Source organism: Solanum lycopersicum, chromosome 2 (assembly GCF_036512215.1).
Source record: "Solanum lycopersicum chromosome 2, SLM_r2.1".
In the NCBI taxonomy this organism is placed as follows: Eukaryota; Viridiplantae; Streptophyta; class Magnoliopsida; order Solanales; family Solanaceae; genus Solanum; species Solanum lycopersicum.
In genome coordinates, this window is record NC_090801.1 from 17,205,168 (window position 1) to 17,221,747 (window position 16,580).

At 37.7% G+C, this 16,580-nt stretch overlaps 1 protein-coding gene across 1 annotated transcript; it reads left to right on the top strand.

Moving 5' to 3' along the window:
• Positions 1–14,153: 14,153 nt before the first annotated feature.
• LOC138341651 (replication protein A 70 kDa DNA-binding subunit D-like) lies at positions 14,154–15,846 on the top strand. The gene is made up of 7 exons (XM_069293164.1): positions 14,154–14,311; positions 14,403–14,527; positions 14,616–14,833; positions 14,923–15,080; positions 15,155–15,449; positions 15,531–15,599; positions 15,700–15,846. The coding sequence occupies exons 1-7, from the start codon at positions 14,154–14,156 to the stop codon at positions 15,844–15,846; spliced, it is 1,170 nt and encodes a 389-aa protein (XP_069149265.1).
• The last annotated feature ends 734 nt before the right edge of the window (positions 15,847–16,580 follow it).

The following is a 16,580-nucleotide window of genomic DNA, read 5'->3' on the forward strand; positions in this document are numbered from 1 at the left end:
GGTATTCAGGGTGTCCTCTTTTCCTCCTCCTCTGTTGTATTCAATAGTCCCCCACCTCCCTAGGTTGACTAAGAATCTTTAGTTGACGATTTCTGCTTTGCTGAATGTTGAAAATTATTGTTCTTGCTGCATCTGTCGGTCAATACAGTTATTCATTTAATCTTTCTCGTCATTTAGTATGTCTCTGAAGCCGCTTAATTAAGAATTCTCTGATATTCTTCATCCATAATTTTTAATTTAAGATATATATATATTGTAACGACCTGTTTAGTCGTTTTGAGCAGCAGATTTTATTTCTGGAAAAACAGGCTGAGGCGACGGACCCCACGACGGACCGTCATGGGCACGACGGACCGTCGCAGGGTCTCGTTTCAAAACACTTAGAAAATCTGAAATTGGGTAATGAAAATCGACTCTCTGAACTTCGTAACGAAATGGCAGGACGGACCGTCACAGATGTGACGGACCATCACAGAGTCTTCAGTGAAAATCCACTCTCTGGACCTTGCGACGACCTGCAGACGGACCGTCGCAGGCACGACGGGCCGTCGCAGGTTGCGCAATCCCAGTCTTGGTCGGATTTCTTTATACGTTTTAAGGGACGTTTTTGACTATTCCTGCTTTAATTATAAAGTTAATGGGTTAATGTTAATTAGTCTAATTACTTGGGGGTTAAAAGAGGTAACCTTAAGTTAATTAGTGGGTTATTATTGCCATATTTTATTCTTAATTATATACTAATTAGGGTAAAAGAAAGAGGGTTTGAATAAAGAAAATAGAAAGAACAAAGACAAGGAAAGAGAAACAATAGAGAGAGGATCGAACGAGAGGAAAAACACAAAGCTTGGGAATTTGCTTGCTTGATCACGAATCTTCGGTGGAAGTAGGTTATGGTTTTCATGCTTTCATAGTAAACTCTTAATAGAGAATGATATGTATTGATAGTATTGTAAACCCTGCTATGTGCTTAATTGTATGCATGCATGAACGTGATTATATAATTGTGATTATATTAAGTATGATGAAGTTATTGAACCCCAAATCTTGATAAAAACCTAATCTCTTGTTAATGATGATGCCTTGGTAAGGGAGAAGGCTTGATGAACGAAAGTAATGAGATTGATGATGCCTTGGTAAGGGAGAAGTCTTGATGAATTGATAGAATGAGATTAGGGGATCGGGTGTCACGAATTGACACGTAGATTTAGGGGATCGGGTGTCACGAACCGACACGTAGATTTAGGGGATCGGGTGTCACGAACCGACACGTAGATTTAGGGGATCGGGTGTCACGAACCGACACGTAGATTTAGGGGATCGGTTGTCACGAACTGACACGTAGATTTTAGGGGATCGGGTGTCACGAACCGATACGTAGATTTAGGGGATCGGGTGTCACGAACCGACACGTAGATTTAGGGGATCGGAGTGTCACGTTCCGACACATAGTAGTAGGGGATCGGAGTGTCATGTACCGACACAAGAGGATTAATGAATATGAGGGAGCGGAGTGTCACGAACCGACACAAGAGGAATAAAGATAATGAATCTTTAAAGATGTTAATATACTCAATCTAATGAACATAAATTCCCAAATGAGTATGGTATTGAGGCTTGAGTCCTCACGTGTGAACTTGATGGTAATTGTTAATGATATAGTACTTGCTGTTGCTACATGTTGAGTATCATAAGTTGATTTTATGATATTACTTGGTATATATTGATTTCTATTTTGAGTTGGCCGATGATATCTACTCAGTACCCGTGTTTTGTACTGACCCCTACTTTTATGTTTTCTTCTTGTTTATTTGTGGAGTGCAGCAAACGTGCCGTCATCTCCGACTCAACAGTAACTCTAGCCAGTCTTCATTACTCCGGATATCAGGGTGAGCTAATGCTTCTAGCTTGGACTGGATCTTCCTCTTCATGTCTTGATGCCTTGAAGTTCCGGCATGGACTAGCTTTTATGTATTTTTAGCTTCTTAGAAACTCTTAGATTTAGTAATTTTAAGTAGATGTTCTTGTGATGATGACTTCCAGATTTTGGGAAATAATAGTTATTGAATTGGTTTTCGTTAATGAGTTTAAGTCTTCCGCATTAATTTCTGTTGATATTATATTGAAATGTTAAGGTTTAGATTGGTTGGTTCGCTCACATAGGAGGGTAAGTGTGGATGCCAGTCGCGGCCCGGTTTTGGGGTCGTGACAAACTTGGTATCAGAGCATTAGGTTCGTTGGTCTCATCACACAAGAACGAGTCTAGTAGAGTCTTAAGGAACAGTAGGGGGACGCCTTTACTTTTCTTTGAGAAGCTATAAGACTTTAGGAAAATTCCATTCTTTCATTCTTTCTTTCGTGCTATTACTTGGATCCAATTGGTATCTAGGTGATACAAATTGGTATCTGACCATCTTCACTCTATTTCGCAGATGGTTAGAACTAGAGCAACGACTGCGCCAACACCAACACCGGCAAGACAAGAAGCATCCGAGCCAGCCACTGGGGCTGTAGCTCGAGGCAGAGTAGCGGCAAAAGGCCGTGGTAGAGGTCGTGGGAGGACGTCCTCTAGGGGAAGGGGACGAGCACCTAGCCCATCTGATACTAGGGTAGTGACTCCTCCTCCGACTGAAGAAGTAGTAAGAGAAGGGGAGGATGGGGAAAATGAACAAGTACAGAATGAGGAATTACCACCCCAACCTACCCCAGAAATGATCAATCAGGTTCTCGCATATCTTAGTGGGTTGTCTGATCAAGGTCAGGCACCTCCAGTGTTTTCTGCACCAACACCTCCGGTTACAGAGGTACAACATGCGGCTACTGCGGCTCCCCGCATGGATGCCTCATTGGAAATAGGCACATTTCCTCGTCTGACTACAGGGCCTGTAATGACAAATGATCAGCATGAAATTTTCAGTAAGTTCTTGAAATTGAAACCTCCAGTCTTCAAGGGTGCTGAATCGGAGGATGCTTATGATTTTCTGGTTGACTGTCACGAGCTACTACACAAGATGGGTATAGTAGAACGGTTTGGTGTGGAGTTTGTGACTTATCAGTTTCAAGGGAACGCCAAAATGTGGTGGCGGTCACATGTCGAATGTCAACCAACAGAGGCACCACCTATGACTTGGGCCTCATTCTCTAGCTTGTTTATGGAGAAGTATACCCCCCAGACTTTGAGGGATAGGAAAAGGGATGAGTTCTTGAGCCTAGAGCAAGGTAGGATGTCAGTCAATGCATATGAGGCTAAGTTTCGTGCACTAAGCAGATATGCCACCCAACTTTGTTTCAGTCCACAAGAGCGGATTCGTCGTTTTGTGAAGGAGTTGAGGTCAGAGTTGCGGATTTCAGCCTTACAGGTATCGGCTACGGCAAAATCCTTCCAAGAAGTGGTAGATTTTGTGGTAGAGGTGGAAGGAGTGAAGCAAGATGAATTCACCATGGCATCGACGTCAAAGAGGTTTCGAAAGGGAGGTGAGTTCAACGGTTCTTACTCTAGACGACAGGGTTCCGGAGGTTACTCAGTTCGACCCATTCAGTCTTCACTACAGACTGTAGTTGGGGGTCCACCTCAGACCAGTCAACACTTCTCTGAGAGACCCATGCTTTACTCTAGAGAGTGTTATGGATGTGGGGAGACTGGACATATTAGGAGGAATTGTCCCAAACAGAGTTATAGACCCCCAATAGCTAGAGGTAGAGGTGGTCATGGTAGAGGCCGTTATTCTGGAGGACGTGGTGGTCGAGGTAATGGTGGTCACCAAAACGGCCGTGGTGATGGGAAAACTGGAGCCACTACATCACAACATGGTAGGGAAACGGACAAACAAACGAAAGGGCCCATTGTTATGCTTTCTCTGGGAGAACGGAGGCGGAGACATCTGATGCTGTCATCACAGGTAATCTTCTGATTTGTGATTGCATGGCTTCTGTATTGTTTGATCCTGGATCCACATTTTCTTATGTATCTTCCTCATTTGCTAATGGTCTAAATTTACATTGTGAATTACTTGATAGGCCTATTCATGTTTCTACTCCGGTGGGTGAGTCTGTGGTAGTTGAAAAGGTATATAGGTCTTGTTTGGTGAACTTTGTAGGGAGCAACACTTATGTAGATTTGGTTATCTTAGTAATGGTTGATTTTGACGTAATTCTGGGTATGACTTGGCTTTCTCCGCAATTTGCGATCTTAGATTGTAATGCTAAAACGGTGACGTTAGCCAAGCCTGGGACAGATCCGTTAGTGTGGGAGGGTGACTACACTTCCAATCCGGTGCGTATCATCTCCTTTCTTCGTGTTAAGAAAATGGTTAGTAAAGGGTGTTTAGCCTTCTTGGCACATCTCAAGGATGACACTACCCAAGTACTTTCGATTGAGTCGATTTCGGCGGTCCGTGAGTTTCTGGATGTGTTCCCTGCAGATCTTCCTGGTATGCCACCAGATAGGGATATTGACTTCTGTATTGATCTTGAACCGGGTACTCGCCCCATTTCAATACCCCCTTATAGGATGGCTCCCGCGGAGTTAAGAGAGTTAAAGCCCCAACTTCAAGAGTTGCTAAGCAAAGGCTTTATTAGACCAAGTGCATCTCCTTGGGGTGCTCCGATATTATTTGTGAAGAAAAAGGATGGGAGTTTTAGGATGTGCATAGACTACAGGCAGTTGAACAAGGTAACTATTAAGAACAAGTATCCTCTTCCTCGCATTGATGACTTGTTCGATCAGTTACAAGGTGCCTGTGTCTTCTCTAAGATTGACTTGAGATCCGGTTATCATCAATTGAAAATACGGGCAACGGATGTGCCAAAGACTGCTTTTCGGACGAGGTATGGGCATTACGAATTTGTAGTGATGTCTTTTGGTCTTATGAATGCCCCTGCTGCGTTCATGAGCTTGATGAACGGGATTTTTAAGCCATATTTTGACCTCTTCGTGATCGTATTTATTGATGATATACTGATATACTCTAAAAGTAAGAAGGAACATGAGGAGCATTTGAAGATTGTATTGGAAATGTTGAGGGAGAAAAAGCTTTATGCCAAGTTCTCTAAGTGTGAGTTTTGGCTAGATGCAGTGTCCTTCTTGGGGCATGTAGTTTCTAAGGATGGAGTAATGGTGGATCCTTCTAAGATTGAGACAGTAAAGAATTGGGTAAGACCTACTAATGTGTCAGAAATAACGAGCTTTGTTGGTTTAGCTAGCTATTACCGCCGATTTGTCAAGGGATTCTCTTCCATTGCTTCCCAATTGACGAACTTGACTAAACAGAATGTTCCATTTGTATGGTCGGACGAGTGTGAAGAAAGCTTTCAGAAGCTCAAGACTTTTTTGACTACCGCACCAATCCTTACCTTGCCAGTGGAAGGTAAGATTTTCATTGTCTATTGTGATGCATCCTATTCGGGTTTGGGTGCAGTGCTAATGCAAGAGAAGAATGTGATTGCTTATACTTCAAGACAATTAAAAGTGCATGAACGTAACTATCCAACTCATGATTTGGAATTGGCCGCGGTAGTGTTTGCATTAAAGCAATGGAGACACTATTTATATGGGGTTAAGTGTGAGGTCTATACGGATCATCGTAGCCTACAGTATGTCTTTACTCTGAAAGATTTGAACTTGAGATAGAGGAGATGGATGGAACTACTGAAGGACTACGACATCACTATTTTGTATCATCCGGGGAAGGCGAATGTTGTAGCGGATGCTTTAAGTAGAAAAGCGGGAAGCATGGAAGTCTAGCTCACTTGCAAGCTTCTAGACGCCCATTGGCTAGAGAAGTTCAGATTCTGGCTAACAACCTTATGAGATTAGAAGTAAATGAGAAGGGAGAATTTTTAGCTTGTGTGGAGGCAAGATCTTCCTTCCTTGACAAGATTAAGGGAAAACAGTTTAATGATGAAAAATTGATCCAGATCCGAGATAAAGTGTTGCAAGGAGAGGCTAAAGAAGCTACAATCGATGAGGAAGGTGTTTTGAGGATTAAGGGAAAGGTATGTGTACCCCGCGTTGATGATTTGATCAACACTATTCTGACAGAGGCTCATAGTTTAAGGTATTCGATACATCCGGGTGCAACCAAGATGTACCGTGACCTAAAGCAACACTTTTGGTGGAGTAGAATGAAGCGTGATATTGTGGATTTTATTGCCAAATGTCCAAACTGTCAACAAGTAAAGTATGAACACCAAAGGCCCGGAGGAACCCTTCAGAGAATGCCCATTCCTGAATGGAAGTGGGAAAGGATTGCAATGGATTTCGTGGTTGGTCTTCCAAAGACATTGGGAAAGTTTGATTCTATTTGGGTAATTGTTGATAGGTTAACAAAGTCTGCTCACTTCATTCCGGTCAAGGTGACTTAAAATGCAGAGAAGTTAGCCAAACTTTACATCTCGGAAGTGGTGCGATTGCATGGGGTTCCACTCTCCATTATATCAGATAGAGGTACGCAGTTTACTTCTAAGTTTTGGTTGACATTGCATGCGGAATTGGGTACTATGTTGGACCTTAGTACTGCGTTCCATCCTCAGACCGATGGTCAGTCTGAGAGAACGATTCAAGTGTTGGAGGATATGCTTCGTGCATGTGTGATAGAGTTTGGTGGCCATTGGGATAGCTTCTTACACTTAGCAGAGTTCTCCTACAACAATAGCTATCACTCAAGCATTGATATGGCCCCATTTGAGGCACTATATGGGAGAAGATGTAGGTCTCCCATTGGGTGGTTTGATGCATTTGAAGTTAGACCTTGGGGTACTGACTTTCTGAGGGAATCATTAGATAAAGTGAAATCTATTCAACAAAAACTTCTAGCGGCGCAAAGTAGACAGAAGGAGTATGCAGATCGGAAGGTTAGAGACTTGGAGTTTATGGAGGGTGAACAAGTCTTGTTGAAGGTTTCGCCAATGAAAGGGGTGATGCAGTTTGGTAAGCGAGGTAAACTTAGCCCAAGGTATATTGGTCCCTTTGAAGTGCTTAAGCGAGTAGGGGAGGTGGCTTATGAGTTAGCCTTGCCTCCAGGGCTGTCCGAAGTGCATCCGGTATTCCATGTGTCTATGTTGAAAAAATACCATGGGGATGGAAACTACATTATCCGTTGGGATTCAGTTTTGCTTAATGAGAATTTGTCTTATGAGGAGGAACCTGTTGCCATTCTAGATAGAGAAATTCGCAAGTTGAGATCAAGGGAGATTGCATCCATCAAAGTTCAATGGAAGAATCGACCCGTTGAAGAAGCCACTTGGGAGAAGGAGGCAGATATGCGAGAAAAATACCCACATCTGTTTACAGATTCAGGTACTCCTTTTCGCCCTTGTTTTCCTTCTTGTGATCGTTCGGGGATGAACGATGGGTAAATTGGTATCTATTGTAACGACCTGTTTAGTCGTTTTGAGCTGCAGATTTTATTTCTGGAAAAACAGGCTGAGGCGACGGACCCCACGACGGACCGTCATGGGCACGACGGACCGTCGCAGGGTCTCGTTTCAAAACACTTAGAAAATCTGAAATTGGGTACTAAAAATCGACTCTCTGAACTTCGTAACGAAATGGCAGGACGGACCGTCACAGGTGTGAAGGACCGTCACAGAGTCTTCAGAGGAAATCCACTCTCTGGACATTGTGACGACCTGCAGGACGGACCGTCGCAGGCACGACGGGCCGTCGCAGGTTGCGCAATCCCAGTCTGGGTCGGATTTCTTTATACGTTTTAAGGGACGTTTTTGACTATTCCTGCTTTAATTATAAAGTTAGTGGGTTAATGTTAATAAGTCTAATTACTTGGGGGTTAAAAGAGGTAACCTTAAGTTAATTAGTGGGTTATTATTGCCATCTTTTATTCTTAATTATATACCAATTAGGGGAAAAGAAAGAGGGTTTGAATAAAGAAAATAGAAAGAACAAAGAGAAGGAAAGAGAAACGATAGAGAGAGGATCGAACGAGAGGAAAAACACAAAGCTTGGGAATTTGCTTGCTTGATCACGAATCTTCGGTGGAAGTAGGTTATGGTTTTCATTCTTTCATAGCAAACTCTTAATAGAGAATGATATGTATTGATAGTATTGTAAACCCTGCTATGTGCTTAATTGTATGCATGCATGAACGTGATTATATAATTGTGATTATATTAAGTATGATGAAGTTATTGAACCCCAAATCTTGATAAAAACCTAATCTCTTGTTAATGATGATGCCTTGGTAAGGGAGAAGGCTTGATGAAGTAAAGTAATGAGATTGATGATGCCTTGGTAAGGGAGAAGGCTTGATGAATTGATAGAATGAGATTAGGGGATCGGGTGTCACGAACCGTCACGTAGATTTAGGGGATCAGGTGTCATGAACCAACATGTAGATTTAGGGGATCGGGTGTCACAAACCGACACGTAGATTTAGGGGATCGGGTGTCACGAACCGACACGTAGATTTAGGGGATCGGGTGTCACGAACTTACACGTAGATTTAGGAGATCGGGTGTCACGAACCGACACGTAGATTTAGGGGATCGGAGTGTCACGTTCCGACACATAGTAGTAGGGGATCAGAGTGTCACATACCGACACAAGAGGATTAATGAATATGAGGGAGCGGAGTGTCACGTACCGACACAAGAGGAATAAAGATAATGAATCTTGAAAGATGTTAATATACTCAATCTAATGAACATAAATTCCCAAATGAGTATGGTATTGAGGCTTGAGTCCTCACGTGTGAACTTGATGGTAATTGTTAATGATATAGTACTAGCTGTTGCTACATGTTGAGTATCATAAGTTGATTTTATGATATTACTTGGTATATATTGATTTCTATTTTGAGTTGGCTGATGATATCTACTCAGTACCCGTGTTTTGTACTGACCCCTACTTTTATGTTTTCTTCTTGTTTATTTGTGGAGTGCAGCAAACGTGCCGTCATCTTCGACTCAACAGTAACTCTAGCCAGTCTTCATAACTCCGGATATCAGGGTGAGCTAATGCTTCTAGCTTGGACTGGATCTTCCTCTTCATGTCTTGATGCCTTGAAGTTCCGGCATGGACTAGCTTTTATGTATTTTTAGCTTCTTAGAAACTCTTAGATTTAGTAATTTGAAGTAGATGTTCTTGTGATTATGACTTCCAGATTTTGGGAAATAATAGTTATTGAATTGGTTTTCGTTAATGAGTTTAAGTCTTCCGCATTACTTTCTGTTGATATTATATTGAAATGTTAAGGTTTAGATTGGTTGGTTCGCTCACATAGGAGGGTAAGTGTGGGTGCCAGTCGCGGCCCGATTTTGGGGTCGTGACATATATATATATATATATATATATATATATATATATTTATAAACTAAATAAATAATTATAAGTATACACATTTAAATTTGGGGGGTTATAAAGAGTTATAGAGATTATGAAAATATAAATTATGAAAATAAAGAGATACATATTTCTTAGTTTAAGAAGGGAAAATTAATGAGATTAATACTTTTTCATGGGAAGATGATGGTGATCAAATTGTTCTGAAACACATAAATCTTCAGGTTCGAAAGGGGGAACTTGCTGCAATTGTTGGAATGGTTGGATCAGGAAAGTCTTCTTTGTTGGCATCAATGCTTGGTGAACTTCACAAAGTATCGGGAGACTCCTAATAAAAACTCTTACTCCGTTCAATTACCCTCATAATTATATATAGTTATGAACTATAGCTAGACTATAGAACCAATTTTGTGCAATCAGTGGGGACAAGAAACCAACCAAGATACATCCAGCCTGTCTTTTGTCAAACAAATTCAGTGTTTTCAGGTCTACCATCCAATATTTAATTCTGCTTCTATTTTTAACAAATGCTATAGCTTTTAAAGTCAACTACTTGTTAATGGGGCCTCTCATCTCTATGTGTACATTTTGTCAAATGACCCTTGTGGTTAAGAGAAAATGACAGATTGATATGGAAGAGAAATAAATATTTTAAAATTTACAAATGGATTGATGGTAAGATATGTACCAATAACACACAATTTGGTAGGTGTGTTCAAAAGTTTGAAGCACAAAAAGTTAAAAACATTTTATAGATAAATCTTACTTTTTTTCTCTTCAGTCAGTCTGCGTCCTATTACGAACTTTGATGTAACTGCAATATTAATTCTTCTTTTAGCAATGGGAAGGAGTCATTTTGTCATATTCATCATTCTTTTGAACTTACTGCAGCTTCTTGATCCTTCTTTTTCACTTCCCTTGTGTACTGATTCAAGTAAGTTTCATTCAGTCCATTAGAAGTTCTATCTTGAAGAACTTCTTATTTGCAGTTAATCTATTGAGTGAGTGTATCCGGTTTTTCAATTTTTATATCTGAACTATCACTAAATGTTTATCGACACACACACCTCAACTATTAGTTGTTCTCTTTTCATACCTGAATGATGGTGATATTCTAGGTTGGGAAAGGGAACAACTGATAGTTGAGGTATGTTTCGATAAACATTTGGTGATAGTTCAGGTTGGGAACTCGGAAAAAGGAATACTTAATATGTGTTTTTGACCATTAACTCTTGTCTATTCTATTTTTTTTAATTTTATTGGTGCTACTTCGTGTGTTACAGGGGCTCCTTTTCAGCAAAAGACTCCTCTAGCATTCTGTTCTTACAATGGAACCTCATGCTGCAACTCCACTGATGATAAACAACTTCAAACTCAGTTCAATGCTATGAACATCTCTGATTCTAGATGTGCTTCTCTTGTAAAATCTGTCATCTGTGCGGTAAGAAGATACTCTTATAGTTTCTTGCTCTTTCGATTTTTGTTACTCCTATTTATGAGATTATTTTTTCACTTTAAAATTTATTAGCAACTTAATTACTTTTGCTAGAGTTTTTAAAGTTTAAATTTATGTAAATAATTTAGCTAAATGTATTATATTGTCAATACTAATCATTTGATCCTTTAGTATTCTATTTTCTCTTTGTTATGAAAAAAATAAATATAATTATTTCATTTTAACAACAACAAAATTTATGATGATTAGTTTCACTTATATTATAAATTATAAAAAGTAATTGAAAAATATATTATTATTTTCATGATGTCATTTTTTGCGTATGTAACAATCTGTCGTCGTTCTTTTTGCTTTGAAATGTATTTATAATTTTTATATAGTCACCAATTATTATATTTTCTCTGTTCATTTTTTGTATTTTCACACCTTTTTTTTATTTTTTTACGGTTAAGGAGAAATTGGTTTAGATGCCTCTGAAAGACAAGATGAATGTGTATCCTGTAGACTACAAATAGATACAACAATTTTGTGATTAAAAGATAGAAGTATTTTGAAACTTTCACCTTGTAATTTTCTCATACTAAATTCAAGGCATTTGCTTCGTTTTCGAATTGCCAAGAACTCCCATGGCTTGATTCATAAAGTGTCTTCTTTAAAGTTATGTAAGAAAAAGTATTCAAATTACATGCATGTGTCTGAGTATTCAACTTAAAGCTGTAGTCTTAAAAGAACATAATGGAGAAGGACTGAATTAGCGATATACTAGACATTCAACTTGGATGTCACTTTTGCTTTGTCAACTGCCCATTTGCTTGTCGCGTGCAGATTGATTTATTATTAACCACCATGACTGCAAAGTTGCCAATTCTTGCACTACCAAAAAAACAATTTGACCTCTACTTCTTTTGGATTTTGTCAAAAACTTTATGTTGAAGCTTGGCTTTTCAGTTTCAGGAAGTTCAATGTATCCATTTTCATTTCCGTATATCCATTCGTTTTTTGCAGGATTCTTTCACCCGATGCTTCAAGTCAAATCCACCAGAACCTTGGAACTGGAACATCTATTTGTTTCCTTTATGGTGCTTGGGAGTTGTTGTTAGATATGGAATTCTTTTTCCCATAAGGTTTAGTCTCTTTAATTTCTTTTATTTTTCTCATTTGAGTCCTAATCATGAACTAATTTACTCGCCTATTGCAATAGCTTTTCACTACCCCATTGAAAGATCACTCTTTTCATCCTTCTTTTCTAATTCAATTGCAGAGTCATTGTCTTGACAATAGGATGGATAATATTTCTGTCTTGCTATATCCCCGTGCATTTACTTCTGAAAGGGCACGATAAATTCAGGAAAAAGCTAGAGGTATCTCTCTTGCTACCCAGTTTACTTAAATTTTCTCTTCTATTATTTTAAGTTGAGGACTGCACTTTGGCTGGCATTTGCTCACAATATGAATATGATAACGTTTATCTTTATCCCTGGCCTTACTGTGGAGAAAATTATATTCATCTTATAAGGAATTTGTGAGTCACACATCAACACAAACATCACTCGCTTAGTGGAAAGGAACTCCATAGGTTAAGAAAGTTTTCTTTGGTAATTTTAGCTAATAAGCCTGTGCTGAACTAGGCGTACAAAGAACTGCATGCTCAAAGATATATGGTTAAGAAAAACATCACCCGCTTAACGGAAAGGAACTCCATAGATTAAGAAAAATTTTCTTTGGTAATTAGCCAATAAGCCTGTGCTGAACTAGGTGTAGAAAATGAACCGCATGCTCAAAGAAATATGTTTAAGCTAACCAAAGAGTCCATCAGCTGCAATATTGTTCAGAAATCTGTCTTGTGAAATACTGAACAATTGGGTTGAAACAAGAGCTGTGCCTGTATGAGGAAACCAAGTTTAGTTCAGAAGACTTTGGCAAATTATGGCAGATATTGATACTGAAACTGTTTTTGAATAGAGCTTCGTATATATATATGCTACCCTCCTTAGATCCACCTGTAGAATCACACTGAGCATGTTGTTCTATGCGGTAAAAGGATAATCTTTGTGATTCCTTATAAATATCTTACCAAAATGAGAACACTTGAGTTTTGAACAAATTAATTTTCTATTTTTGTTTTCTTGCTATATGAAGATGAAACTATGAGGTTTAACTATAATCATTTTTGTATAAAGAACCTATATTATCACAACAATTAGTCCACTTCTAAGTATTTCAGCAACCTTTATTGGATTAAACCAAAACTCTGTCATGCCCCTTTTAACTCTTTCTTGTTTGTGAAGCTCAAAATGATCTATTTACTTTTAATAATCTGCTTCATGGTAAGTCTTTTAGGTATCTTTACTGACTACTAGTATCCATAGTACAAATTTTAAGGATTTAACTTTTGATATCCATTTTTCTCACCTTTGGCAGAAGTGTGATAAATTTTCAGCAGAGCTGTTCAGAACTGATTCTGTTCATCGACGACTTCCTATCTTGTGCAACTCCAAAACTTCAGAAAATTCAAACAAAAGTTGCCAAACTAAGAACCTTCTACCTCCCAAGAATCTAAGAGACAGGTTTCCATAAAACTCATTGTTTCATCTTCCTTATTTGTAACTCCAATGTATTAAATTGTGTATTAATCTGTGATAATTGCTCTGCTAATTAATTGTGTATTAATCTGTGATAATTGCCTGCTAATTAATTGTGTATTAATTTGTCATAATTGCTCTGCTAATTACTCTACTGATTTACTCTCCCCTTTCATAACCATAATTCTTGTAGTATATATATATATGGGTAGTGAATCATTCCCATATTCAACTTTACATTGTCTCTGTTTCTTTTAATTGAGTTTTAACAATGACGATTTCTTTTCTTTCATAATTGGTTACTGGTACAGATGATTTTGCAATAAGAGTAAGAATTTGTAGAATGTGGAACGCCATTAATCTCAAGAAAAATGGTGAGCTTATCAGTATGGATATGATATTTATCGATGAAAAGGTACATTTCTGATTGATTCATTTACCAATTTTTTTTTTTGGGTAGTTTCAATTTATCAAATTACTTACTAATTACTTCTTCTATCAGGGTAATTTGATGCATGGTATAATTAGAAAAAATCAGGTTAACAGGTTCAAAGACAAGTTGAATGAAGGTTCTGTATTTATCATCAAGAACTTCAAAGTTGTTGAAAGCATTGGGGGATATAGACCTGTTCAAAACTCATTAAAAATCATTTTCTTTGCCTCAACTGCAATCAAGAATTTGTCTGAAGATATTATTGAAATTCCAGTAAACGGTTTTGAATTTATTAATCCAGATGTCATTGATTCAAGGGTGAACAACAACATTGTCTTATCAGGTCTATATTTATATTTAAAGTCTTACCGATTACATTTAATGTAAATGCTAAATAATTGCCTAAACTATTCAAATAGAACACTTGCATATGAATCTTCCTCTTCAATTTTCGTAGATGTTGTTGGTTGTTTATATGGAATTGGTGATATCGAGAGTGTTGGTTCAAAATGGAAGAAGAGGGATATCCATATTCTTACTGATTAGTAAGTCACTCATCTCATTTTAAGTTGTTTTACTTTGTTATCTCCTTACCATAAAATTATTTGATCATTGATTCATGGTTTCTATGCATAGTTTGGCTAAAGCAAAAATTACCTTATGGGAAGAATTTGGGGAGAAGTTTTGTCCTTATTTGTATAACAATGATGCTGGCCCATATATAGTGATAGTGACTTCTACAACAGTGAAGGAATTTCATGGTAATTGTTACAGATTTAGTTGTACTTACTAGCAATTTAACTCCAAGCGTTTTAAAGAAATGACATGCTTTCATCTTTAACCCTATAGGTGAGGTTAGCTTCTCCACCACCTATGCAAGCAAAATATATGTGAATCTTGATATAGATTACATAAGATCTTTGGCTCCAAAATTTTCCACCATGTCCAATGAAGTTCAAATTATAAAAAGCTCTAATGTTAACAGTCTTCCTCATGAGGAAGAGACGTTTTTGAACCGTATGGACATTAAGGAGTTGCTGGAGGCTGAGTGGAGCTCTGAACTACAGGTTCTTTTCTTATTACGCTTCTCATATAATTGGTTTACCATTTAAACATGATCATTACACTATATCATGATATTTAATTAAAATTGCAGGAATACATTGTTACAGTGAAGAGAAAGATAATAGAAATAGATAACTATTTTGGTTGGTACTACATTTCATGCAATGTGTGCTCGAAGAAGATTGAACCAACAAATAGTATTTATCGGTGCCACAATTGCAACAAAGATTGCAAATTTCTTTTGGTCAGGTAACCATTTACGAAGGACTGTGAATTAGGTTTGAATATGTTGTGAATGAATCTAACTTATTATGTAAACATAGGTACAAGATACACCTAAAAGTGACAGATAGGACCGGAGACACTAATTTTATCTTATTTAATGAGGTGACTGAGAAACTCCTTGATACATCAGCTCACAAGTTGTTCAACAAGCTTACTACAGCTAACAATGATGTTCCTGTCCAAGTCCAAAGCCTTTGCGGGAAAGAATTTGTTTTTAAATTGAGATTAAATCACTATAATTTGAAAGAAGGTCTTGAGAATTTTATAATATCAAAGCTTTGGATTCCAGATGATAATTTGGAAGTACAATACAAACTAAGGAAAGAAGAAAAGGTATTGCAATATAGACTATGAGTTTGTAATTTACAATTACGTTTACTTTGTAATTTATTTTTCATACTGTTCTTCTTCCAGGGGAAGAACTTATCCAAAAATGAAACTGACCCAAAAGATCAGGGAACCAACGGATTGACCAAACAGATGGTAATTACATTTAATATTTTAATATAAAAAATCAAATCATTTTAAGGATTAACATGGTTAATAAATATGTTGATAAATTTACTTTTTGAAGAACAATCAGGTATCTGTTGATGAATTGTTTACTGACTTGGAAGATTATGAGGATGAAGCACATGTAACTAATGCTGCTAAGAGTAGAAAACGAAGAAACCTAATCATAGATGATGAGGAATTAAGCGTTCAAGACACAAATAAGGTCAAGAAGTAAAGGGATTATTGTTGGTCATAAATGACGAGGAATAAGTGTGCATCACACAAATTAGTTGAAGAAGTAGAGTTATAATTGTTGCTTCTGATCGTTTTATGGTTTTTTTTTAGCTAAGTTTAGTTGTTTCGTCCTATTATAATTTACACTTTAGTTAAGTTATTTCGTCCTTTTACCATTTTAAGTTTAGTTTAATAAGTAGCTCCATGTTGTCCGTATTGATGATTTTCATACTTGTATGGTTTTATCCAACCTTAGACAACTTATATTATTAATCTATTTCGTTGTTTGCATATGATGTCGCTGTCAACAAAATCGGATATTTTTCTTCTTCAATTATATATCCCTATATCAGAGTGACAAGGCCTTAGTACGAGCATGTTGTTGCTTGTCACCACTAATAGAGACAACTTTCCAACCCCTGAGGCAAAGACACTTTAAACATCACAAAATGTAAACCAGATATGATACACAATACAATGAGCATGGTGCATACTACATGTACCAATGTTGCCAGGGTCAAATTAGTTGGAACATGTATTATACTATTATCAGCAAGTAATTCGAAGCTAGACATAGGAATCTTATGTTTCACAACTAAATAGAAGAGCAATAGAATTACCTTTTCTGTAGCATCATTTCTACACTAGATGCTTCCTTCTTGTATAAAACAAAAACCAATACTCTATTCCTGTTCAAAGTTTGCAACCTCTTGTAAGCATCCATTATAAAGAGTC

Coding starts and splice junctions, on each gene's coding strand:
- LOC138341651 (XM_069293164.1), top strand. CDS start 14,154: ATGCTAAATAATTGCCTAAACTATTCAAATAGAACACTTGCATATGAA. Junction 14,312..14,402: donor ATCCATATTCTTACTGATTA/GTAAGTCACTCA, acceptor TTCTATGCATAG/TTTGGCTAAAGCAAAAATTA. Junction 15,081..15,154: donor TGCAAATTTCTTTTGGTCAG/GTAACCATTTAC, acceptor ATGTAAACATAG/GTACAAGATACACCTAAAAG.